The 20,097-nt window shown below is 41.6% G+C and overlaps 1 protein-coding gene across 1 annotated transcript in view; it reads left to right on the forward strand.

Annotated features, from left to right (window-relative positions):
- The first annotated feature begins 349 nt into the window (after positions 1–349).
- Positions 350–20,097, forward strand: part of MUC13 (mucin 13, cell surface associated) — a 42,462-nt gene continuing 22,714 nt past the window's right edge. Inside the window, exons 1-8 of the mRNA XM_039494332.1 lie at positions 350–424; positions 5,963–5,992; positions 7,517–7,570; positions 9,978–10,031; positions 11,816–11,869; positions 12,721–12,756; positions 16,847–16,900; positions 18,192–18,245. Coding sequence (XP_039350266.1) covers positions 367–424; positions 5,963–5,992; positions 7,517–7,570; positions 9,978–10,031; positions 11,816–11,869; positions 12,721–12,756; positions 16,847–16,900; positions 18,192–18,245 — 394 coding nt within the window. The 5' untranslated portion in view covers positions 350–366. The remainder of the gene's footprint in view (positions 425–5,962; positions 5,993–7,516; positions 7,571–9,977; positions 10,032–11,815; positions 11,870–12,720; positions 12,757–16,846; positions 16,901–18,191; positions 18,246–20,097) is intronic.

Here is a 20,097-nt window from a genome sequence, read left to right on the forward strand (position 1 = left end):
AAACTCCAGCTGTTTTCTGTTACCTTTTACTTTTCTGAACTGAAATGTACGTCTTGGCCTAGAATTTGTATCCCACTGAGCATACGGAAAGAATCATTTGCTTATATGACTAATGCAATTATGAGCTGAAGCTTAAAGTGCCGTCATTTTACAGCAAGTTAATTGTTGGTATTAAGCAAGCTAGCATCATTCTGTCTCAAAGTCTAAAGAGGAAGCTCAAACAAATTAACATCATCCATTTGCTGCCATTTGCAATTCTGACGTCAGTTAGAGATTGAACTCTGTACCTTTTAGAACAATCTTAAATGAGCAGACATTAGGAGAGAAACCACTTCCTTGTAGGATTACCTGAGAGCAGCCTCAAAAATGAAGGGCTACGTATCTCTCGCCCTTCTGCTTAGCTTTGCTTTCTGTGCCAGGAAAGGTAAGAAATGCTATCTTCTATTCTGGGACTTTTAAATAACAACCCAATTCATCTACACAGGGAATGGGTAACATTTTCCTAGTGGTGCATCTACTAAGGTGATTCCTAAAAGAATGAAATATTCAGCAGAAGAATGGTTACATTTCAGTGCTTCTAGTTTCTGATTAATGAAGGGGTGGAAAAATTTAACCGACCCCAAGTTTTACCTAGTCACAGACCCAGACAAAAACATTGTTGTTTTGTGATTAAATTGATTTTATTCATAAAGTTGAGATCTGTTTGCATGATCTATGTACCGGAGCACGGTGATTAAGTGTTCATTAGAAAAGATAAGAAGCGGGTCTATTTTCATCAGTAAATAAGTAACTATTCCACTTCAGCTTCAGGAGAACCATGTGCTGTAGGTGTCCTTTATTTCAGCAAAACACATAATCCCCGAAAGAATAATCTTCACAAAAACCAGCTCCACACCAGCTGATTCACATGGGATTTGATCCTGCCCCGTTGAAGTCAATGGGAGTTTTGCTGTTGAGTTTGAAGGCATGAGATTGGGTACACAATAAATGATAAGGGGCCGGGGATAGGTATCTGATAGCCAGGCTTAAATCTAGTAAAGTATCAAATCAGCAAAAGCCAGGAATATGCCAAGTGAAAGCTGAGAGTCAATCTTTAACTTACTTGATTTGACTCAAGCATTGTCACTGATATAATAACAAGAGAGAGCAACAGCCTTAATTCCTTCCTTCCTGATTTTTTTGTAATGTAGGAGTACATTCAGAAATGGGGGAGGGGTGGGAAAGAGCAGACGCTTGGATGGCAGCTGTCGGAAGGTCTTCACAGCTTTAGAGCAATGTGAGGGGAGTTCACAAGCTCAGTAACCATAGTGATACACACACAATACATTAGATAAACCAGTCATTGTGACACATTCATTTCTCCCAATGCCATCGAAAGTTGCTTTGAGATCTGCTGATGCAAAGTGCTGCATAAGAGCTAGGTGGTATTATTATTATTTCCAGTTGCACTCACAACGAATTAGGCACTGTACGAACATGAATAGCATACAGTCCAATGACCTACATATATTATAAACATGGAGACATAGGAACTGCTGTGCTTGTTCCCAAATCTTTCATTTTTAAATGAAAATCCTTTGGAGTCGTTTGCAGGCAGCAATACCTCATGCATAGGCGTCGTCTTTATGAGTTTCCGGGGGTGCTCGACCCTTGCTCCACCCCCCACTCCACCTCTTCCTCCAAGTCCCCACCCGAGCCCTGCCTCTTCCCACCCCCCACTGGCCCCCTGCCCCATTCCAACCCCTCCCCTGAGCACGCCCTTCCCTCACTCCTCCTCCTCCCCCCAGCACCTCCTGCATGCCGCTGAACAGCTGATCCACAGCGGATAGGAGGCGTTAGGAGGGAGGGGGAGGAGCTGATTGGCAAGCATGCAGGCAAGGCAGTGGGAAGCTGTTGCCTGTTTTGTACCAGTTCTGAAGCTAAATACATGATTTCAGGCTCCATGGGTGTCCATTTGGCATTGTGTTTGAGCCTTAAATTTATCTTTAAATATGTAAAACCTCCTCCACCCTCGTGGGGTGTTGAGTAGGTTTATAATGGAAATGCTGCCCCAAGCTTTGTCTGCAGTACCTGGTGCTGATAACACATGGGTATGGCCTTCCTTTGTGTTAAGGTTAATACATAGCAAAGTGAATCTTGTAGAGAATGCAAAACACCTCTTCTTTGGGAATTAAGCCAACCAACCTCAAACCTAATCTAATTCTGTTCCTATTGACCTCAGATGGCTGCTCATTAAAATAAGGGACTGAAACTCACTAGTGCTGGCTATATTGTTGACAAAACCTATGTTAAGCCCCCTGTCATGTTAATCAAGTACATTGACCCGTTCATTCCATGGTAATTTCAAAATGAAAGGCCAGTTCTTACAGAAGTTTTGTCTTTAGCTTCAATCTGGGCAGAGTCTGTCCCTTGCTCAATATATATTTACCAGATTGTTGTAGTGAAGTTTGCATTTTAGGATTTCTCTACTCATTTATAAAACTTCTCTCTACCCACACCTTCCCCAGCTCCAAGAGCTGAGCAGAAGAAATGGAAGGTAATGGTGCCAATAGTGCCATTTTTCCCCCCACACAATATCTGGTAATTTAGAGAACTCTATTATTTCAGCCTACAGTTACATTTACTTTAGATGTTAACACTGACAACAATCTCAGGATTTGTTCCCACGGATGTCCCCTAGTGGTTTCAATAAATATATATTATCGCAACTTGTGATAACATTTAATTTACATGTTAATATTTGGGATATTAACATAGCAAATGGACAAGAACATCACATCTCCCATTTTCAAGGAAATTAACTTTCATGGGCTATTTCTCTGAGTTAGGATCAGAAAAGCAGGAGGAATGGAATTAACTGATTAGTAGGCTTGGAAGGATTACATTTTTATTGCTAAATGTTGGTAAACGTCAATTTCACCATAAACAGACAAACCAGAAAAAATATGTCCTTCTATACTCGTTGAAATGTACAGATAAGCAAAGTTAAAAAAAGCACTTGAGAGCTTCTTAGAGTTTAATATAAGAATATTTACTTAATATATTTTAATACATGATGTTAACAGTGTGTTTTCATAGTTTATAAAACTTTCACTTATTTAATCTTACCACCTGCTGTCATTAAAAGTTATTTTGACACACCCCCCGTTATTTCCCAAAACTGTGAAAACTTAAATTGATCAAAAATGTTAAAAAGCTTAAAAATAAACACCTATATTATATAGCAAAATTATTAAAAAAATTGAAATCTGCCACCCTTATTGATAAGTATTAAAATCACCCGTCGCAAATATATTTCTATTGAAAAATTGTAAATAATACCAGTGATAATTTAATTGTTGTGTAGAACCAACAGACCAGCAGATGATATTAAACAGATACTGTCCATTTGAAATTTAGTTAATTTATAAAATACATTTAAAGTGTCGAAGAAAAACTCAGTTCTCGCTTTTTTTTAAAAAAAAAAAAAAAAAATTCAAATTTTATATTTACAATGGAGAGAGAGGAGAGAGAGGACACAGGAGACAGACAGGTCTCTCTCTGGTCTCTACTCACAAACAATCACAGCTATACTTTATACTTTTGTACGTTGTTTTTTACAAATACAGACAGTAAAACAAACAGTATTTTTTTTTTTTTATTTATTTCTCTGCTTTTCTGCTAAAAAAAAAGAAACTGCATTGCAAGAAGGTCAGAATATCACCACACAGTTCACTCTGTCTTACATTATCTTGCTTCTACAAATCTCACGTCATCAGGGTCACAGTTAACCTAACTCATGCTAACTAACATTCATTAAGATCTCTTCAAAACCTTGTTAATTATTTACTGGCTTCCACAAAAGGGAGCTTCAGGTCCCAGAATCCTTCCCTGGCGTCCTCGTCCAATCACCTCCCCAGGCCACTGTCTCTTTGTCCCAGTCTTTTTATCCAGCCAGTCCCATTTTTTATCCCAATCCCTGGTTCCCCTCTACAAGAATTCAGCCTGAGGCAGTTACCCAGCATGGAAAATTTCAACCCAAATAGTTGAAGTTTGGCAAAGTTACAAGCAATTGAAAACAAGGTCCTGTAATAGAAGCGTTTAGCAACTTTAATCAGAAGAGGTGCTACCTGCCCTGCCTATAATATGAGGCGTAAAGGAAGGAGGAACAAATATGATGCTGTAGAAAAATAATCATTGCTAATAAATAACACTCAGTCTGTTGGTAACATTTATTTAGCTAATTATTAGTGTTGTGGGAGACTTTGGACATGGACCATGAGTCTACAGTGCTAGGTGCTGTACAGCAACAAAAACACCATCCAAGCCCCCAAAAAACGTACAACCCCAATGGTGATGATCCAGCAAATAGCTAGTGAATTTCACCCTGGGTGCTTCATGTTCTAGGTTTTTCTTCTGGGTCCCAGTGATGGCTTTGATAATATTATACCAAAGCATAGATATATTAAAGTTAACTTTTAACATAAACATAACAAACAGCTAAGGAAATCACATGTCCCATTGCTCAGAAGTTAAAATTCCCATGGGTGATTTTTCCCTGACTAAAGATCAGACCTGAGGGCTATTATGTTTTAATCAGATTGTCACGTTGAGGTTTGAAATTGAGGAGGCATAGTAGAGATTGCTCACTCTGAGGCGTAAAAGCACCAAGCACAAATCTGATGTAGACAAATAGTAATTACTAATAAATAATATATTTGTTGTATTCATAAGAGCGTGGAGTAGCTGGTGAATTTCACCCTTGGTTCTGAAGGTTCCAGGTGGTGTTCCTATGGATACCCCCTTAGGATTTAGATAAATTTGTTCTAACAATACCTGTTACCTTTTGGAGCCTAAGCATAATAATTGGGCTAGAACATCACATCTCCCAATTGCTAGGAAGTTAAAACTCCTACGAGCTATTTGCCCGAGTTATGTCCATAGAGCTCATACATTTACCACGCTGTTGTAGTGGTGTGGATATTTGTTTTCTTTGGTTCATCAGCTGCTACTCCAAGGAGGCTACGGCCCTTTGGGGTGTGCTAAACTGCTGCTGAACACATGGTGCTGACAATCCCAGGGTTTGTTCCTTTTGATGCCCCCTAGTGGTTTCAATGAATATATCTTATCCTAACATTACTCTTGGGGGAATTCTGTGCCACTGCGCAATGCAGAATTTTGCAGAAATTAACGTGTGCAGAGATTTCTCCCCCCCCGCCCCCCACAGAAATGGGCTGTAATGCTGCTAGCCACCACAAGAACCTGGCAGAGCCCAGCTCGCACATAGAAGACACTGCTGGGGGGAGAGGGAGGGAACTAGAGAGTTCCAGGCAGCTGCAGTTCCCAGCATGCCCTGAGGGAAGGAGGGGCAGTGCACAGGAAACTGTGCAAGCCTGGGACCAAGCATCAGGCTGTTTCTCCCTCTGGATCCCTGGGCTCTGGGGGAAGAAGGGGGCAGATATCTAGGCTGGGCTCAGGGAGGCATGGCTGGGCTCGGGGGGGTGTTGGTTGTCGGGGGATCAGAGAAACAGGAACTGGGTTGTCATAGGGTTTCTTTAGCTCTCTACTCCTGTGAGAATTTTTGTGTGTGTCTGTATTTTTACAGACATACTTGCTGGCAGGTATTTTGAAATAAATTACCAAAATAATTGACCTGGCATGACTATATAGCATATACCAAAATATGACTATATAGCATATATATATAGCATTTAACATTTGCAGAATTTTAAAATATTGTGCGCAGAATTTTTAATTTTTGGTGAAGAATGACCCCAGGAGTATAACGTGGTAACATTCAATGTATATGTTAATAGTTGGGACATTACCATAACAAACGGCAAAAACAGCACATTTTCCATTTGCAAGGAAGTTAAAACTTTCATGGCAGTTTTCTGAGTTTGCATCAGGCCTGATGTCAATATATACTTACTAGGATGTCATAGTGTGGCTTGCATTTAAAGATTTGTTTCTTCTTTTATAGTAAATACCCAGGACGTCACAACTTCGCCAGGTAAGCGGGAGGAATGGAACTGATGGATGAGAATGAATCTTAAACTCACCATCAAAAATATTTTGCTATAGAAAATAATTGGAAATAATAAATGATACTGATGATGATTTAATTGTGAAGACCCAACAGAGGAGCTGATGTCAATTTGAAATTTAGTCAGTTTATATAATGTGTTTAAAGGAAGATTTAGTTCTTCTGTGAAGAGCCAGCAAATAGCTGGTGGTGCTTCACGTTTTGGGTTTTTGTCTCTGGTCCCAGAGATAGGTTTGATCAATGTTATACCAACGCATAGATACATTTATGTTAAAAGTTAACTTTAATGTAAAAAAGAGCCAAGGAACTCATGTGTCCCATTGCTCAGAAGTTAAAATTCTCATGGTGACTTTTCCCTGAGTGAGGATCCAACGCACAGATATATTTGTACAATATTAACATTCACATAACAAACTAAAAAAATTATATCCCATTGCTCAGAGCTTCAAATTCCCATGGGTGATTTTTTTCCTGAGTAAGGATCAGACCCGTAGTCTATATTTAAATTATATTTTTCTCTGTCACATTGAGGTTTGAATTGTTAGGTCATTTACTCTCTTCTTAGAATACCACTACCGCATTTTCCCCAGCTCTGAAGTCAGTGGTAGGCATACAAGAGATTGCTCAGTCTGAGGCTTAAAAGCTCAGGAACAGATATGATGTAGACAAATAGTAACGACTAATAAATAATATATTTCTTTGTTGTATTCATAAAATGGTGGAGTAGCTGGTGAACTTCACCTTTGGTTTTGAAGGTCCCAGGTGCTGTTCCTACAGATGCCCCCTAAGGATTTAGATAAATTTGTCCTAACAAAACCTTTTACCTTTTGGAGTCTAGGCATAATAATAGCACTAGAACCTCACATCTCCCAGTTGGTAGGAAGTTAAAACTCCCATGCGCTATTTGCCCGAGTTATGATCAGAGCCGATGTCCATAGATGTCAGACATTTACAATGTCTGTGGATATTTATTCTCTATGGTTCATCAGCTGCAGCTCCAAGAAGGCTACAGCCCTTTGGGATCTACCAAGCTGCTGCAGCTTGGATCCGAGGAAGTGGGTATTCACCCACGAAAGTTCATGCTCCCAAACGTCTGTTAGTCTATAAGGTGCCACAAGACTCTTTGCTTGTTTTCTTTTGTACATCAGCTGCAGCTCCTACAGCTGCATCAGGTAGGTTTCTGTAGTGTTATTCTGACAAATAAATTTTGCAGAATTTTAACATATTGTGTACATAATTCTAAATTTTTGGATGCAGAATTTTTAATTTTAGCACAGAATGCCCCCAGGAGTATAATGTGATAATATTCAATGTATATATTAATATTTGGGACATTACCATAACAAAAGGACAAGAACAGCACATCTTCCATTTGCAAGGAAGTTAAAACTTTCATGGCAGTTCTCTGAGTTAGGTCAGGTCTGATGTCTATATATATTTACTAGGATGTCATTGCGTTGGTGGAATTAAAGATTTGTTTCTTATTTACAGAAAATACCACTACCCCGGCACCCATCACTACCCCGGCACCCACAACTACGCTAGGTAAGCGGGAGGAATGGAACTGATTGATAAGTATGAATCTTAAAATCACAATCAAAAATATTTTGCTACAGAAAAGAATTGTAAAATATAACTGGGGATAATGATGATTTAATTGTGAAGACTCAACAGAGTAGCTGATGTCAATTTGGAATTTAGTCAGTTTCTAAAAGGCGTTTAAAGAAAGCTTTCAGGTCCTCCGTTTTCATCACCCTCTAGCAGTGGGACACCCATACAAAGAATGGGGGTGGAACTGACTGTCTGACTCTACAGGGGAACCACTGACACAGGCTAGACACAATGCGATATCAACTGCCCGAAGTAAAGAAACTGACTAAACGGAGAAAAATAGTTTTTCCCCCTCTAATCTCTCTGTTAAAGCCATTTTGCAAATAAAGCACGTAGCAAGTGTTTTTCAGGTAGAGAGTGTTTTAAGTAGATGGAAGTTCTTTTTAAAAATCCAGAGTTTTATTTAAACACGTGGCGCTAGAAAACTTGGGTGTTGAAAAATAATAGTAAATAAAACATACAACTTCTGATGATATAATGGTGAATAGCCAGCACATTTGCTGATGATATCAAAGAGCACATTACCCGCTTGAAATCCAGTCAATTAAAAACATGACTTTACAGTAATTTCAGAACCTATATAAGTCCCTGTGCCACCTGGCCAAATTCTGTGCAGTTAAAATTGTGTTTCCTGTGTTTTCCTCACCCTATAGTAGTGTGAGACCCATATAAACAGAAGGAGAAACTTTTTATGCAGGGGAAATAGTGACACTGACTATACACATGGTGCTGTCAAATATATGGAGTAAATAAACTAAACAGAGAAAACAGTCCCCCCTGTTCTAGTCTTTCAGTTGTAGCCATCTTGTAACTATAGCAGTTAACATGTTTGTCAGCCAAGAGCAAGATTTTTAGGCTGGAGGAAATTCCTTTAATAATATGGATATTTATTTCTATGTATGTCTGTTGAAGGGGTCCCTGGGACAGTATATGTTTACTGGACTGTGGTTGTGTGGTTTCTATTAAAAGGTGACAGAAATCATATATAGGAGGTATCTCCACCACACCTTCCTCAGTTGCAAGAGCTAAGGAGAAGGAATAAAAATGTCAAAGGCATAAAAACACCAGGCACAAATATGGTTCCATGGAAAAGAATTATTAGCATGAATAATAATGATAATATCATTGTGGTAAGTCAACACAGTACCTGGTGAATTTCTTCTCTGGTGCTACAGAAGCAGGATTTTATTCCTGCTGAATCTCCCTTGTGGGTTTTGATAAACATTCTGCCCACGAACCTGCTCAGAGGTACTTTAGATGTTCACACTTGGAACATAAGCCTAACAAATAGACAGGCACATCCCATCTCTCACTTTTTAGGGAGTTGTAACTCCGATGGGTTACTTGCCTGGGATAGTACGTATGTAATAATCAGAGCTGATCTCCAGAGATGTCATGTAGTTAGCGCTTTCGTAGGAGGTTCTGCTGCAGCTTTCACAGCTATGTCAGGTAAGCAGAAGGAACAGGAGTGGAGTGAGGAGTGATATATCTGACGTTCCAAAGCATCAGGCACAGCTATGGTGTTGAAGAACAATTATTATTACTGATCAACTCATTGTGGGGCACTAACATGATCTGCAAGGAGGCTCTGGCCCTTTAGGCTGCAATGCTGCTAGTTGCCACAAGGGGCTACTGAACCTAGCAGAGCTCGCAATAGAAGACATTGCTGCGGGGCTGGAGAGGGAACTAGAGGGTTCCAGATAGCTGCAGTTCCCAGCATGCCCTGAGGGAAGGAGAGTGCAGTGCACAGGAAACTTTGTGCAAGCCTGGAACCAAGCATCAGGCTGTTTCTTCCTCTGGATCCCTTGGCTCTGAGGGAGGAAGGGGGCATATGTTTAAGCTGGGGGAAGGCACGGCTGGGCTCCGGAGGGTATTGGTGGTGGGATCAGAGAAACAGGAACTGGGTTGTCAGAGGGTTTCTTTAACTCTCTACTCCTGGGGGAATTTTTCTGTCTGTCTGTATTGTTACAGACACACTTGCTGGCAGGTATTTTGAAATAAATTACCAACATAACTGAAACTGGTGTGATTGTGTAGTGTTATTCTGACAAACAAAATTTGCAAATTTAAAAATTGTGCTCCGAATTATTAATTTTAGGATGCAGAATTTTTAAGTTTTAGTGCAGAATGCTCCCAGGAGTATAATGGGATAACATTCAATGTATCTAGTAATATTTGGCACATTGCCATAGCAAGTGTCAAGAACAGCACATCTTCCATTTGCAAGGAAGTTAAAACTTTCATGGCAGTTGTCTGAGTGAGGTCAGGTTTGATGTCTATATATATTTACTAGGATGTCATAGCGTTACTTGCATTTAAAGATTAGTTTCTTATTTTACAGAAAGTACCACTACCTCGGCACCCATCACTACCCCGGCACCCACAACTACGCTAGGTAAGCGGGAGGAATGGAACTGATTGATAAGTATGAATCTTAAAATCACAATCAAAAATATTTTGCTACAGAAAAGAATTGTAATATAACTGGGGATAATGATGATTTAATTGTGAAGACTCAACAGAGTAGCTGATGTCAATTTGGAATTTAGTCAGTTTCTAAAAGGCGTTTAAAGAAAGCTTTCAGGTCCTCCGTTTTCATCACCCTCTAGCAGTGGGACACCCATACAAAGAATGGGGGTGGAACTGACTGTCTGACTCTACAGGGGAACCACTGACACAGGCTAGACACAATGCAATATCAACTGCCCGAAGTAAAGAAACTGACTAAATGGAGAAAAAATAGTTTTTCCCCCTCTAATCTCTCTGTTAAAGCCATTTTGCAAATAAAGCACATAGCAAGTTTTTTTCACGTAGAAGAATGTTTTAAGTAGATGGAAGTTTTTTAAAAAAATCCAGAGTTTTATTTAAACACGTGGCGCTAGAAAACTTGGGTGTTGAAAAATAATGGTAAATAAAACGTACAACTTCTGATGATATAATGGTGAATACCAGCACATTTGCTGATGATATCAAAGAGCACATTACCCACTTGAAATCCTGTCAATTAAAAACATGACTTTACAGTAATTTCAGAACCTATATAAGTCCCTGAGCCACCTGGCCAAATTCTGTGCAGTTAAAATTGTGTTTCCTGTGTTTTCCTCGCCCTATAGTAGTGTGAGACCCATATAAACAGAAGGAGAAACTTTTTATGCAGGGGAAATAGTGACACTGACTATACACATGGTGCTGTCAAATATATGGAGCATGATCTGCAAGGAGGCTACAGCTGTTTGGAGTCTGCCAATCTGCTGTACCTTCTGCTGAACACATGGCGCTGACAATCCCAGGGTTTGTTCCCTCTGATCCTCCCTAGTGGTTTCAATGAATATATCTTATCCTAACATTACTCTTGGGGAATTTCTGTGTCACTGTGCAATGCAGAATTTTGCAGAAATTAACGTTCGCACAGAATTTCCTTTCCTCCACAGAAATGGGCTGCAATGCTGCTAGTCGCCACAAGGCGCTACTGAACCCAGCAGAGCCCAGCTCGCACATTGAGGACACTTCTGGGGGGAGGTGGGTGAGGGGGAACTAGTGGGTTGCAGGCAGCTGCAGTTCCCAGCATGCCCTGAGGGAAGGAGAGGGCAGTGCAGGGGAAACCCTGTGAAAGTCTGGGATCAAGCATCAGGCCCTGGATCCCTTGGCTCTGAGGGAGGAAGGGGGCATATGTTTAAGCTGGGGGAAGGCACGGCTGGGCTCCGGAGGGTATTGGTGGTGGGATCAGAGAAACAGGAACTAGGTTGTCAGAGGGTTTCTTTAACTCTCTACTCCTGGGGGAATTTTTCTGTCTGTCTGTATTGTTACAGACACACTTGCTGGCAGGTATTTTGAAATAAATTACCAACATAACTGAAACTGGTGTGATTGTGCAGTGTTATTCTAACAAACAAAATTCGCAAATTTAAAAATTGTGCTCCGAATTATTAATTTTAGGATGCAGAATTTTTAAGTTGTAGTGGAGAATGCTCCCAGGAGTATAATGGGATAACATTCAATGTATCTAGTAATATTTGGCACATTGCCATAACAAGTGTCAAGAACAGCACATCTTCCATTTGCAAGGAAGTTAAAACTTTCATGGCAGTTGTCTGAGTGAGGTCAGGTTTGATGTCTCTATATATTTACTAGGATGTCATAGCTTAACTTGCATTTAAAGATTAGTTTCTTATTTTACAGAAAGTACCACTACCCCGGCACCCATCACTACCCTGGCACCCACAACTACGCTAGGTAAGCGGGAGGAATGGAACTGATTGATAAGTATGAATTTTAAAATCACAATCAGAATATTTTGCTACAAAAAAGAATTGTAAAATATAAGTGATAATGATGATGATTTAATTGTGAAGACTCAACAGAGTAGCTGATGTCAATTTGGAATTTAGTCAGTTTCTAAAAGGCGTTTAAAAGAAGCTTTTAGGTCTTCCGTTTCCATCACCCTCTAGCAGTGAGACACCCAAACAAAGAATGGGGGTGGAACTGATAGTCTGACGCTACAGGGGAACCACTGACACAGGCTACACACAACATGATATCAACTGCCTGAACTAAACAAACTAACTAAATGGAGAAAAATAGTTTTCCCCCTCTAATCTCTGTTTAAGCCATTTTGCAAATATGTCACAGCTATGTCAAGTAAACAGAAGGACTAGGAGTGAAGAGAGGAGTAATATATCTGATGTTTCATAGCATCATGCACAGCTATGGGGGTGCGGAAGAAAAATCATTATTACTGATGGACTAATCATGGGACACTAACATGATTTGCAAGGAGGCTAGGGTCCTTTGGAGTCTGCTGTAGCTGCTGCTGAACACATGGTGCTGACAATCTCAGGGTTTGTTCCCTCTGATGCCCCCTAGTGGTTTCAATAAATATATCTTACCCTAACATGGTAACGTTTAATGTACATGTTAATATTTGTTATCATAATCAATGGACAAGAAGAGCACATCTTCCATTTGCAAGGAACATAAAAGTTTCATGGCCATTCTCTGAGTTAGGGTCAGGGCTGATGTCAATATATATTTACTAAGATGTCATAGCATGGCTTGCATTAAAAGAATTCTTTCTTCTCTTACAGTAAATGCCACTACCCAGGTACCTACTAATACGACAGGTAAGCAGGAGGAATGGAACTGATTGATAAGTATGAAGCTTAAAATCACCATCAAAATATTTTGCTATAGAAAATAATTGTAAATAATAAATAAAATTCACAGTGATTTAATTGTGAAGACCCAACAGAGTAGCTGTTAAAGGGTCATAGTCAATTTGGAATTTTGTCAGTTTATAAAAGTTCTATAAAAGAAGCTTCAGGTCCTCTCTTTTCGTCCCCTGTAGCAATGAGACAGCCATACAAAGAGTTGCCTGGCTCTACAGGGGAAACACTGATACAGGCTAGTCACAAGGTGTCAAACGAAAAAGGCAACAAAGTGACTAAATAGAGGGAAAACAGTTTTTTCCTCCAATCGCTCTGTTATTGCCATTTTGCAGCTGCAGCAGCTAATAAGTTTATGATGTAGCCGTCTTGTGCATATGCATTACAGTAACAGTCTTTGTTACATGATCACTAATATTTTTTCCACAAGACCCTGGCCTCACATTCCCAGAGCAGGTCCATCACATGCACTTGGTATCAAGACTGTAGTGAATGAGGCTGTTATCTGTAGGACCCACATTTGTTTACAGGCCTGTGTAAGCATCATTAGAAAGGATGGTTTTGTGGTTAAAATGGTTGAATTAGCCTCCTGGAGAATTGGCTTCTATCCCTGCCTCTACCACAGAGTTCTTATGTGATGCTGGTCAAATCCCTTAAACCAACATGTTTTTACTGGTGTCTGCTAATTGTGTGTGTCTTATTTTATAGGTCACATTTGCAGAAATGCACTCACCTGCTGGATCCGCGGGGCACTCACCTCAGGCAGCTCCCTGCAAGCGGCGACCTGTCCCAGCTGCTCCTAGGTGGAGGCATGGCAGGCAGCTCTGTGCACTGCCTCCACCCGCAGGCGCCACCCTCACAGCTCCCAATGGCTTCAGTTCCTGGCCGATGAGAGCTGCAGAGCCAGCACTCGGGGTGGGGTGGGGGTAGTACGCAGAGCCACCTGCCGCACCTCCACCTAGGAGTAGCTGGAACAGGTTGCCGCTTGCAGGGAGCCGCCTGAGATGAGCACCCCCATATCTGGCACCCCAAGCCCCCTCCCACCTCCAAAATCCCTCCCAGAGCCCGCCTCCCACACCCCAGAACGCCCCCAGGAGTATCATGTGATAACATTCAATGTATCTAGTAATATTTGGCACATTGCCATAACAAATGGACAAGAACAGCACATCTTCCATTTGCAAGAAAGTTAAAACTTTCATGGCAGTTCTCTGAGTTAGGTCAGGTTTAATGTCTATATATATTTACTAGGATGTCATAGTGTTACCTGCATTTAAAGATTAGTTTCTTATTTTACAGACAGTACCAATGCCTCGGCACCCACCACTACCCCAGCACCCACAACTACACTAGGTAAGCGGGAGGAATGGAACTGATTGATAAGTATGAAGCTTAAAATCACAATCAAAAATATTTTGCTACAGAAAAGAATTGTAAAATATAACTGGGGATAATGATGATGATTTAATTGTGAAGACTCAAGAGAGTAGCTGATGTCAATCTGGAATTTAGTCAGTTTCTAAAAGGTGTTTAAAGGAAGCTTTCAGGTCCTCCGTTTTCATCACCCTCTAGTAGTGGGACACCCATACAAAGAATGGGGGTGGATGGAACTGATTGTCTGACTCTACAAGGGAACCACTGAAACAGGCTAACACAAAGTGTTATCAAATGCCCAAAGTACAGAAACTGACTAAAGAGAAAAAATAGAGTTTTTTCCCTCTAATCTCTCTGTTAAATCCTTTTTGCAAATATGTCACAGCTATGTCAAGTAAACAGAAGGACTAGGAGTGAAGTGAGGAGTAATATATCTGATGTTTCATAGCATCATGCACAGCTATAAGAACATAAAGAACATAAGAAAGGCCGTACCAGGTCAGACCAAAGGTCCATCTAGCCCAGTATCTGTCTACCGACAGTGGCCAATGCCAGGTGCCCCAGAGGGAGTGAATCTAACAGGCAATGATCAAGTGATCTCTCTCCTGCCATCCATCTCCATCCTCTGACGAACAGAGGCTAGGGACACCATTCTTACCCATCCTGGCTAATAGCCATTTATGGACTTAGCCACCATGAATTTATCCAGTCCCCTTTTAAACATTGTTATAGTCCTAGCCTTCACAACCTCCTCAGGTAAGGAGTTCCACAAGTTGACTGTGCGCTGCGTGAAGAAGAACTTCCTTTTATTTGTTTTAAACTTGCTGCCTATTAATTTCATTTGGTGACCCCAGTTCTTGTATTATGGGAATAAGTAAATAACTTTTCCTTATCCACTTTCTCAACATCACTAGGGGGGTGCGGAAGAAAAATCATTATTACTGATGGACTAATCATGGGACACTAACATGATTTGCAAGGAGGCTACGGCCCTTTGGAGTCTGCTGTAGCTGCTGCTGAACACATGGTGCTGACAATTTCAGGATTTGTTCCCTCTGATGCCCCCTATTGGTTTCAATAAATATATCTTACCCTAACATGGTAACGTTTAATGTACATGTTAATATTTGGGACGTTATCATAACCAATGGACAAGAACAGCACATTTTCTATTTGCAAGGAACTTAAAAGTTTCATGGCCATTCTCTGAGTTAGGGTCAGGGCTGATGTCAATATATATTTACTAAGATGTCATAGCATGGCTTGCATTAAAAGATTTCTTTCTTCTCTTACAGTAAATGCCACTACCCAGGTACCTACTAATATGACAGGTAAGCAGGAGGAATGGAACTGATTGATAAGTATGAAGCTTAAAATCACCATCAAAATATTTTGCTATAGAAAATAATTGTAAATAATAAATAAAACTCACAGTGATTTAATTGTGAAGACCCAACAGAGTAGCTGTTAAAGGGTCATTGTCAATTTGGAATTTTGTCAGTTTATAAAAGTTCTATAAAAGAAGCTTCAGGTCCCCTGTTTTCGTCCCCTGTAGCAATGAGACAGCCATACAAAGAGTTGCCTGGCTCTACAGGGGAAACACTGATACAGGCTAGTCACAAGGTGTCAAACGAAAAAGGCAACAAAGTGACTAAATAGAGGAAAAACAGTTTTTTCCTCCAATCGCTCTGTTATTGTCATTTTGCAGCTGCAGCAGCTAACAAGTTTATGATGTAGCCGTCTTGTGCATATGCATTACAGTAACAGTCTTTGTTACATGATCACTAATATTTTTTCCACAAGACCCTGGCCTCACATTCCCAGAGCAGGTCCATCACATGCACTTGGTATCAAGACTGTGTAGTGAATGAGGCTGTTATCTGTAGGACCCACATTTGTTTACAGGCCTCTGTGAGCCTCATTAGAAAGGATGGTTTTGTGGTTAAAATGGTTGAATTAGCCTCCTGGAGAATTGGCTTCTATCCCTGCCTCTACCACAGAGTTCTTATGTGATGCTGGTCAAATCCCTTAAACCAAAATTTTTTTACTGGTGTCTGCTAATTGTGTGTGCCTTATTTTATAGGTCACATTTGCAGAAATGCACTCACCTGCTGGATCCGCGGGGCACTCACCTCAGGCAGCTCCCTGCAAGCGGCGACCTGTCCCAGCTGCTCCTAGGTGGAGGCATGGCAGGCAGCTCTGCGCACTGCCTCCACCCGCAGGCGCCGCCCTCACAGCTCCCAATGGCTTCAGTTCCTGGCCGATGAGAGCTGCAGAGGCAGCACTCGGGGTGGGGTGGGGGCAGTGTGCGGAGCCACCTGCCGCACCTCCACCTAGGAGTAGCTGGAACAGGTTGCCGCTTGCAGGGAGCCGCCTGAGATGAGCACCCCCGTATCTGGCACCCCAAGCCCCCTCCCACCTCCAAAATCCCTCCCAGAGCCCGCATCCCACACCCCAGAATGCCCCCAGGAGTATCATGTGATAACATCCAATCTAGCTAGTAATATTTGGCACATTGCCATAACAAATGGACAAGAACAGCACATCTTCCATTTGCAAGAAAGTTAAAACTTTCATGGCAGTTCTCTGAGTTAGGTCAGGTTTGATGTCTATATATATTTACTAGGATGTCATAGCGTTACCTGCATTTAAAGATTAGTTTCTTATTTTACAGACAGTACCAATGCCTCGGCACCCACCACTACCCCGGCACCCACAACTACGCTAGGTAAGCGGGAGGAATGGAACTGATTGATAAGTATGAATCTTAAAATCACAATCAAAAATATTTTGCTACAGAAAAGAATTGTAAAATATAACTGGGGATAATGATGATTTAATTGTGAAGACTCAACAGAGTAGCTGATGTCAATTTGGAATTTAGTCAGTTTCTAAAAGGCGTTTAAAGGAAGCTTTCAGGTCCTCCGTTTTCATCACCCTCTAGCAGTGGGACACCCATACAAAGAATGGGGGTGGAACTGACTGTCTGACTCTACAGGAGAACCACTGACACAGGCTAGACACAATGCGATATCAACTGCCCAAAGTAAAGAAACTGACTAAACGGAGAAAAATAGTTTTTCCCCTCTAATCTCTCTGTTAAAGCCATTTTGCAAATAAAGCACGTAGCAAGTGTTTTTCAGGTAGAGAGTGTATAAGTAGATGGAAGTCCTTTTTAAAAATCCCTAGTTTTATTTAAACATGTGGCGCTAGAAAACTTGGGTGTTGAAAAATAATAGTAAATAAAACATACAACTTCTGATGATATAATGGTGAATACCAGCACATTTGCTGATGATATCAAAGAGCACATTACCCACTTGAAATCCAGTCAATTAAAAACATGACTTTACAGTAATTTCAGAACCTATATAAGTCCCTGAGCCACCTGGCCAAATTCTGTGCAGTTAAAATTGTGTTTCCTGTGTTTTCCTCACCCTCTAGTAGTGTGAGACCCATATAAACAGAAGGAGAAACTTTTTATGCAGGGGAAATAGTGACACTGACTATACACATGGTGCTGTCAAATATATGGAGTAAATAAACTAAACAGAGAAAACATTCCCCCCTGTTCTAGTCTTTCAGTTGTAGCCATCTTGTAACTATAGCAGTTAACATGTTTGTCAGCCAAGAGCAAGATTTTTAGGCTGGAGGAGATTCCTTTAATAATACTGATATTTATTTCTATGTATGTCTGTTGAAGGGGTCCCTGGGTCAGTATATGTTTACTGGACTGTGGTTGTGTGGTTTCTATTAAAAGGTGACAGAAATCATATATAGGAGGTATCTCCACCACACCTTCAGAATGCTCCCAGGAGTATAATGTGATAACATTCAATGTATCTAGTAATATTTGGCACATTGCCATAACAAGCATCAAGAACAGCACATCTTCCATTTGCAAGGAAGTTAAAACTTTCATGGCAGCTGTCTGAGTGAGGTCAGGTTTGATGTCTATATATATTTACTAGGATGTCATAGCGTTACTTGCTTTTAAAGATTAGTTTCTTATTTTACAGAAAGTACCACTACCCCGGCACCCATCACTACCCCAGCACCCACAACTAAGCTAGGTAAGCGGGAGGAATGGAACTGATTGATAAGTATGAATCTTAAAATCACAATTAAAAATATTTTGCTACAGAAAAGAATTGTAAAATATAACTGGGGATAATGATATATTGATAGTGAATTTTAACATTAGTCCTGGATTTAATTCATGCTGATATCCCCAATGGTTTTGGTAATCCATGTCTAAAATGTGGTTATTTGATTTGCACGCTACCAGTGGTAACATTAACATAACAAACCGACAAGGACATCACATCCCCAGTTTCTAAAAAGTTAGAACTCCCAAGAGCAGGGGTGAAAGTGAGCCGGTACGGGCCAGTACGGGCCGGTACTCCATACTCATAAGAACCCGCACCGGCCCATACCCAGCCCATACGGCAGCGCTTTAATGTCCCTGCCCCTTTTGCGTCCCCTGGGGGGCCCTGCCAGTAGGGTCTGTACCGGCAGGCCGCCGACGCGGGGGGGACCAGGTAGCAACGTTAAAGCACTGACGGTCCTTTGCTGTGGCAGCGCTTTAACATTGCTGCCCCTTCCCCCCATCGGCGGCCTGCTGGTCGGGTCTGTACCGGCAGAGCTGCTCACAGGGGAGACAAAAGGGGCGGGGACATTAAAGCGCTGCTGTGGCAGTGCTTTAAGGATGGTCCTTTGCCGCGGCAGCGCATTAATGTTGCTGCGCTCCCCCACCCCCATTGGCGAGGCCACTGATGGGGGGAGGGAGCGGGTAGGGTGACCAGACAGCAAGTGTCAAAAATCAGGACGGGGACTGGGGGGTAATAGGCACCTATATAAGCAAAAGACCCCAAAATCGGGACTGTCCCTATAAAATTGGGACATCTGGTAACCTGGGGGGGGGGTGGCATAGCAACATTAAAGCTGCCACGGCAAAGGACCCTGCAGCGCTTTAACGTCCCTGCCCCTTTTCCCTCCCCACCCCCGGCCGCTGATGGGTGGGGGCGGGCAAAGAGAGCAGCTGCCCTGGGGCCGGCAATTTAAAAGGGCCTGGAGTTCCGGACGCCGCTGCTGTTGTAGTTTAAATCAACACGGGAGCCCCCAGCGGCACGGGCCAGGGGCTGACTGGGGCATGCTAATTGTGGATAAGAAACAATAGTGCCAGTAATGTAACCGTGCTAAGCTAATATCAATAGCTGGTGATATTAGAAGGGTATTGGTTACATAATGGAGCATCGATTTCAAATATAAATTTCAAATAGTTTCAAGTACACTTGCCCCTGAACCCCCTGACAGTTTTTATGGTTTTACAATCACATTTTCCTAGATGTTTTCTCTCCCCTGCTGCTATGAAAGACTCACACAAAAACAAAGAGGGGAAACTGATGCATTTACTGGTTATATCAGTGAAACAGCGAAAATAACTGTATAGAAAGTGCAGTCCCAAGTGAACAAACAAACCCAAAACAAGAACTGAAGAAAAACGTATATTTTCCCCCTCTGCTCATCATCAGCAGCAGCATAAGCGCAGTGTGCCCAGCCAGTTGATAGCATTGTCACCAGCCTGGCGAAGAGCCAGTAGCCCCCGTCGAAGTAAGTCAGCAGGCAGTTGTCAAGGATATGTGACATAGTCTGAAGTTGACCACAGCTACACAGTGGGCCATTAGAAAAAAACCATTTAAAGGGATAGGCCACACAATTGCCTTGTCCTGTTTGGAACCAGTTCAGGGATGGCCACAGGTGCCATGGCAACTGAAAACCCGGTGGACGGATGGTTCAGTTGGTGATGAGAATGTGATTGATGGTGGTTGTTACTGACACTCGTCACACCAAGCAAATTCCATCGTCATATGGCATAAGAGACCATAAAGGGCATCTAGAAGACAGGCGAACTGGAGGGTGGTT

This window comes from Mauremys reevesii, linkage group 11 (genome assembly GCF_016161935.1).
Source record: "Mauremys reevesii isolate NIE-2019 linkage group 11, ASM1616193v1, whole genome shotgun sequence".
In the NCBI taxonomy this organism is placed as follows: Eukaryota; Metazoa; Chordata; order Testudines; family Geoemydidae; genus Mauremys; species Mauremys reevesii.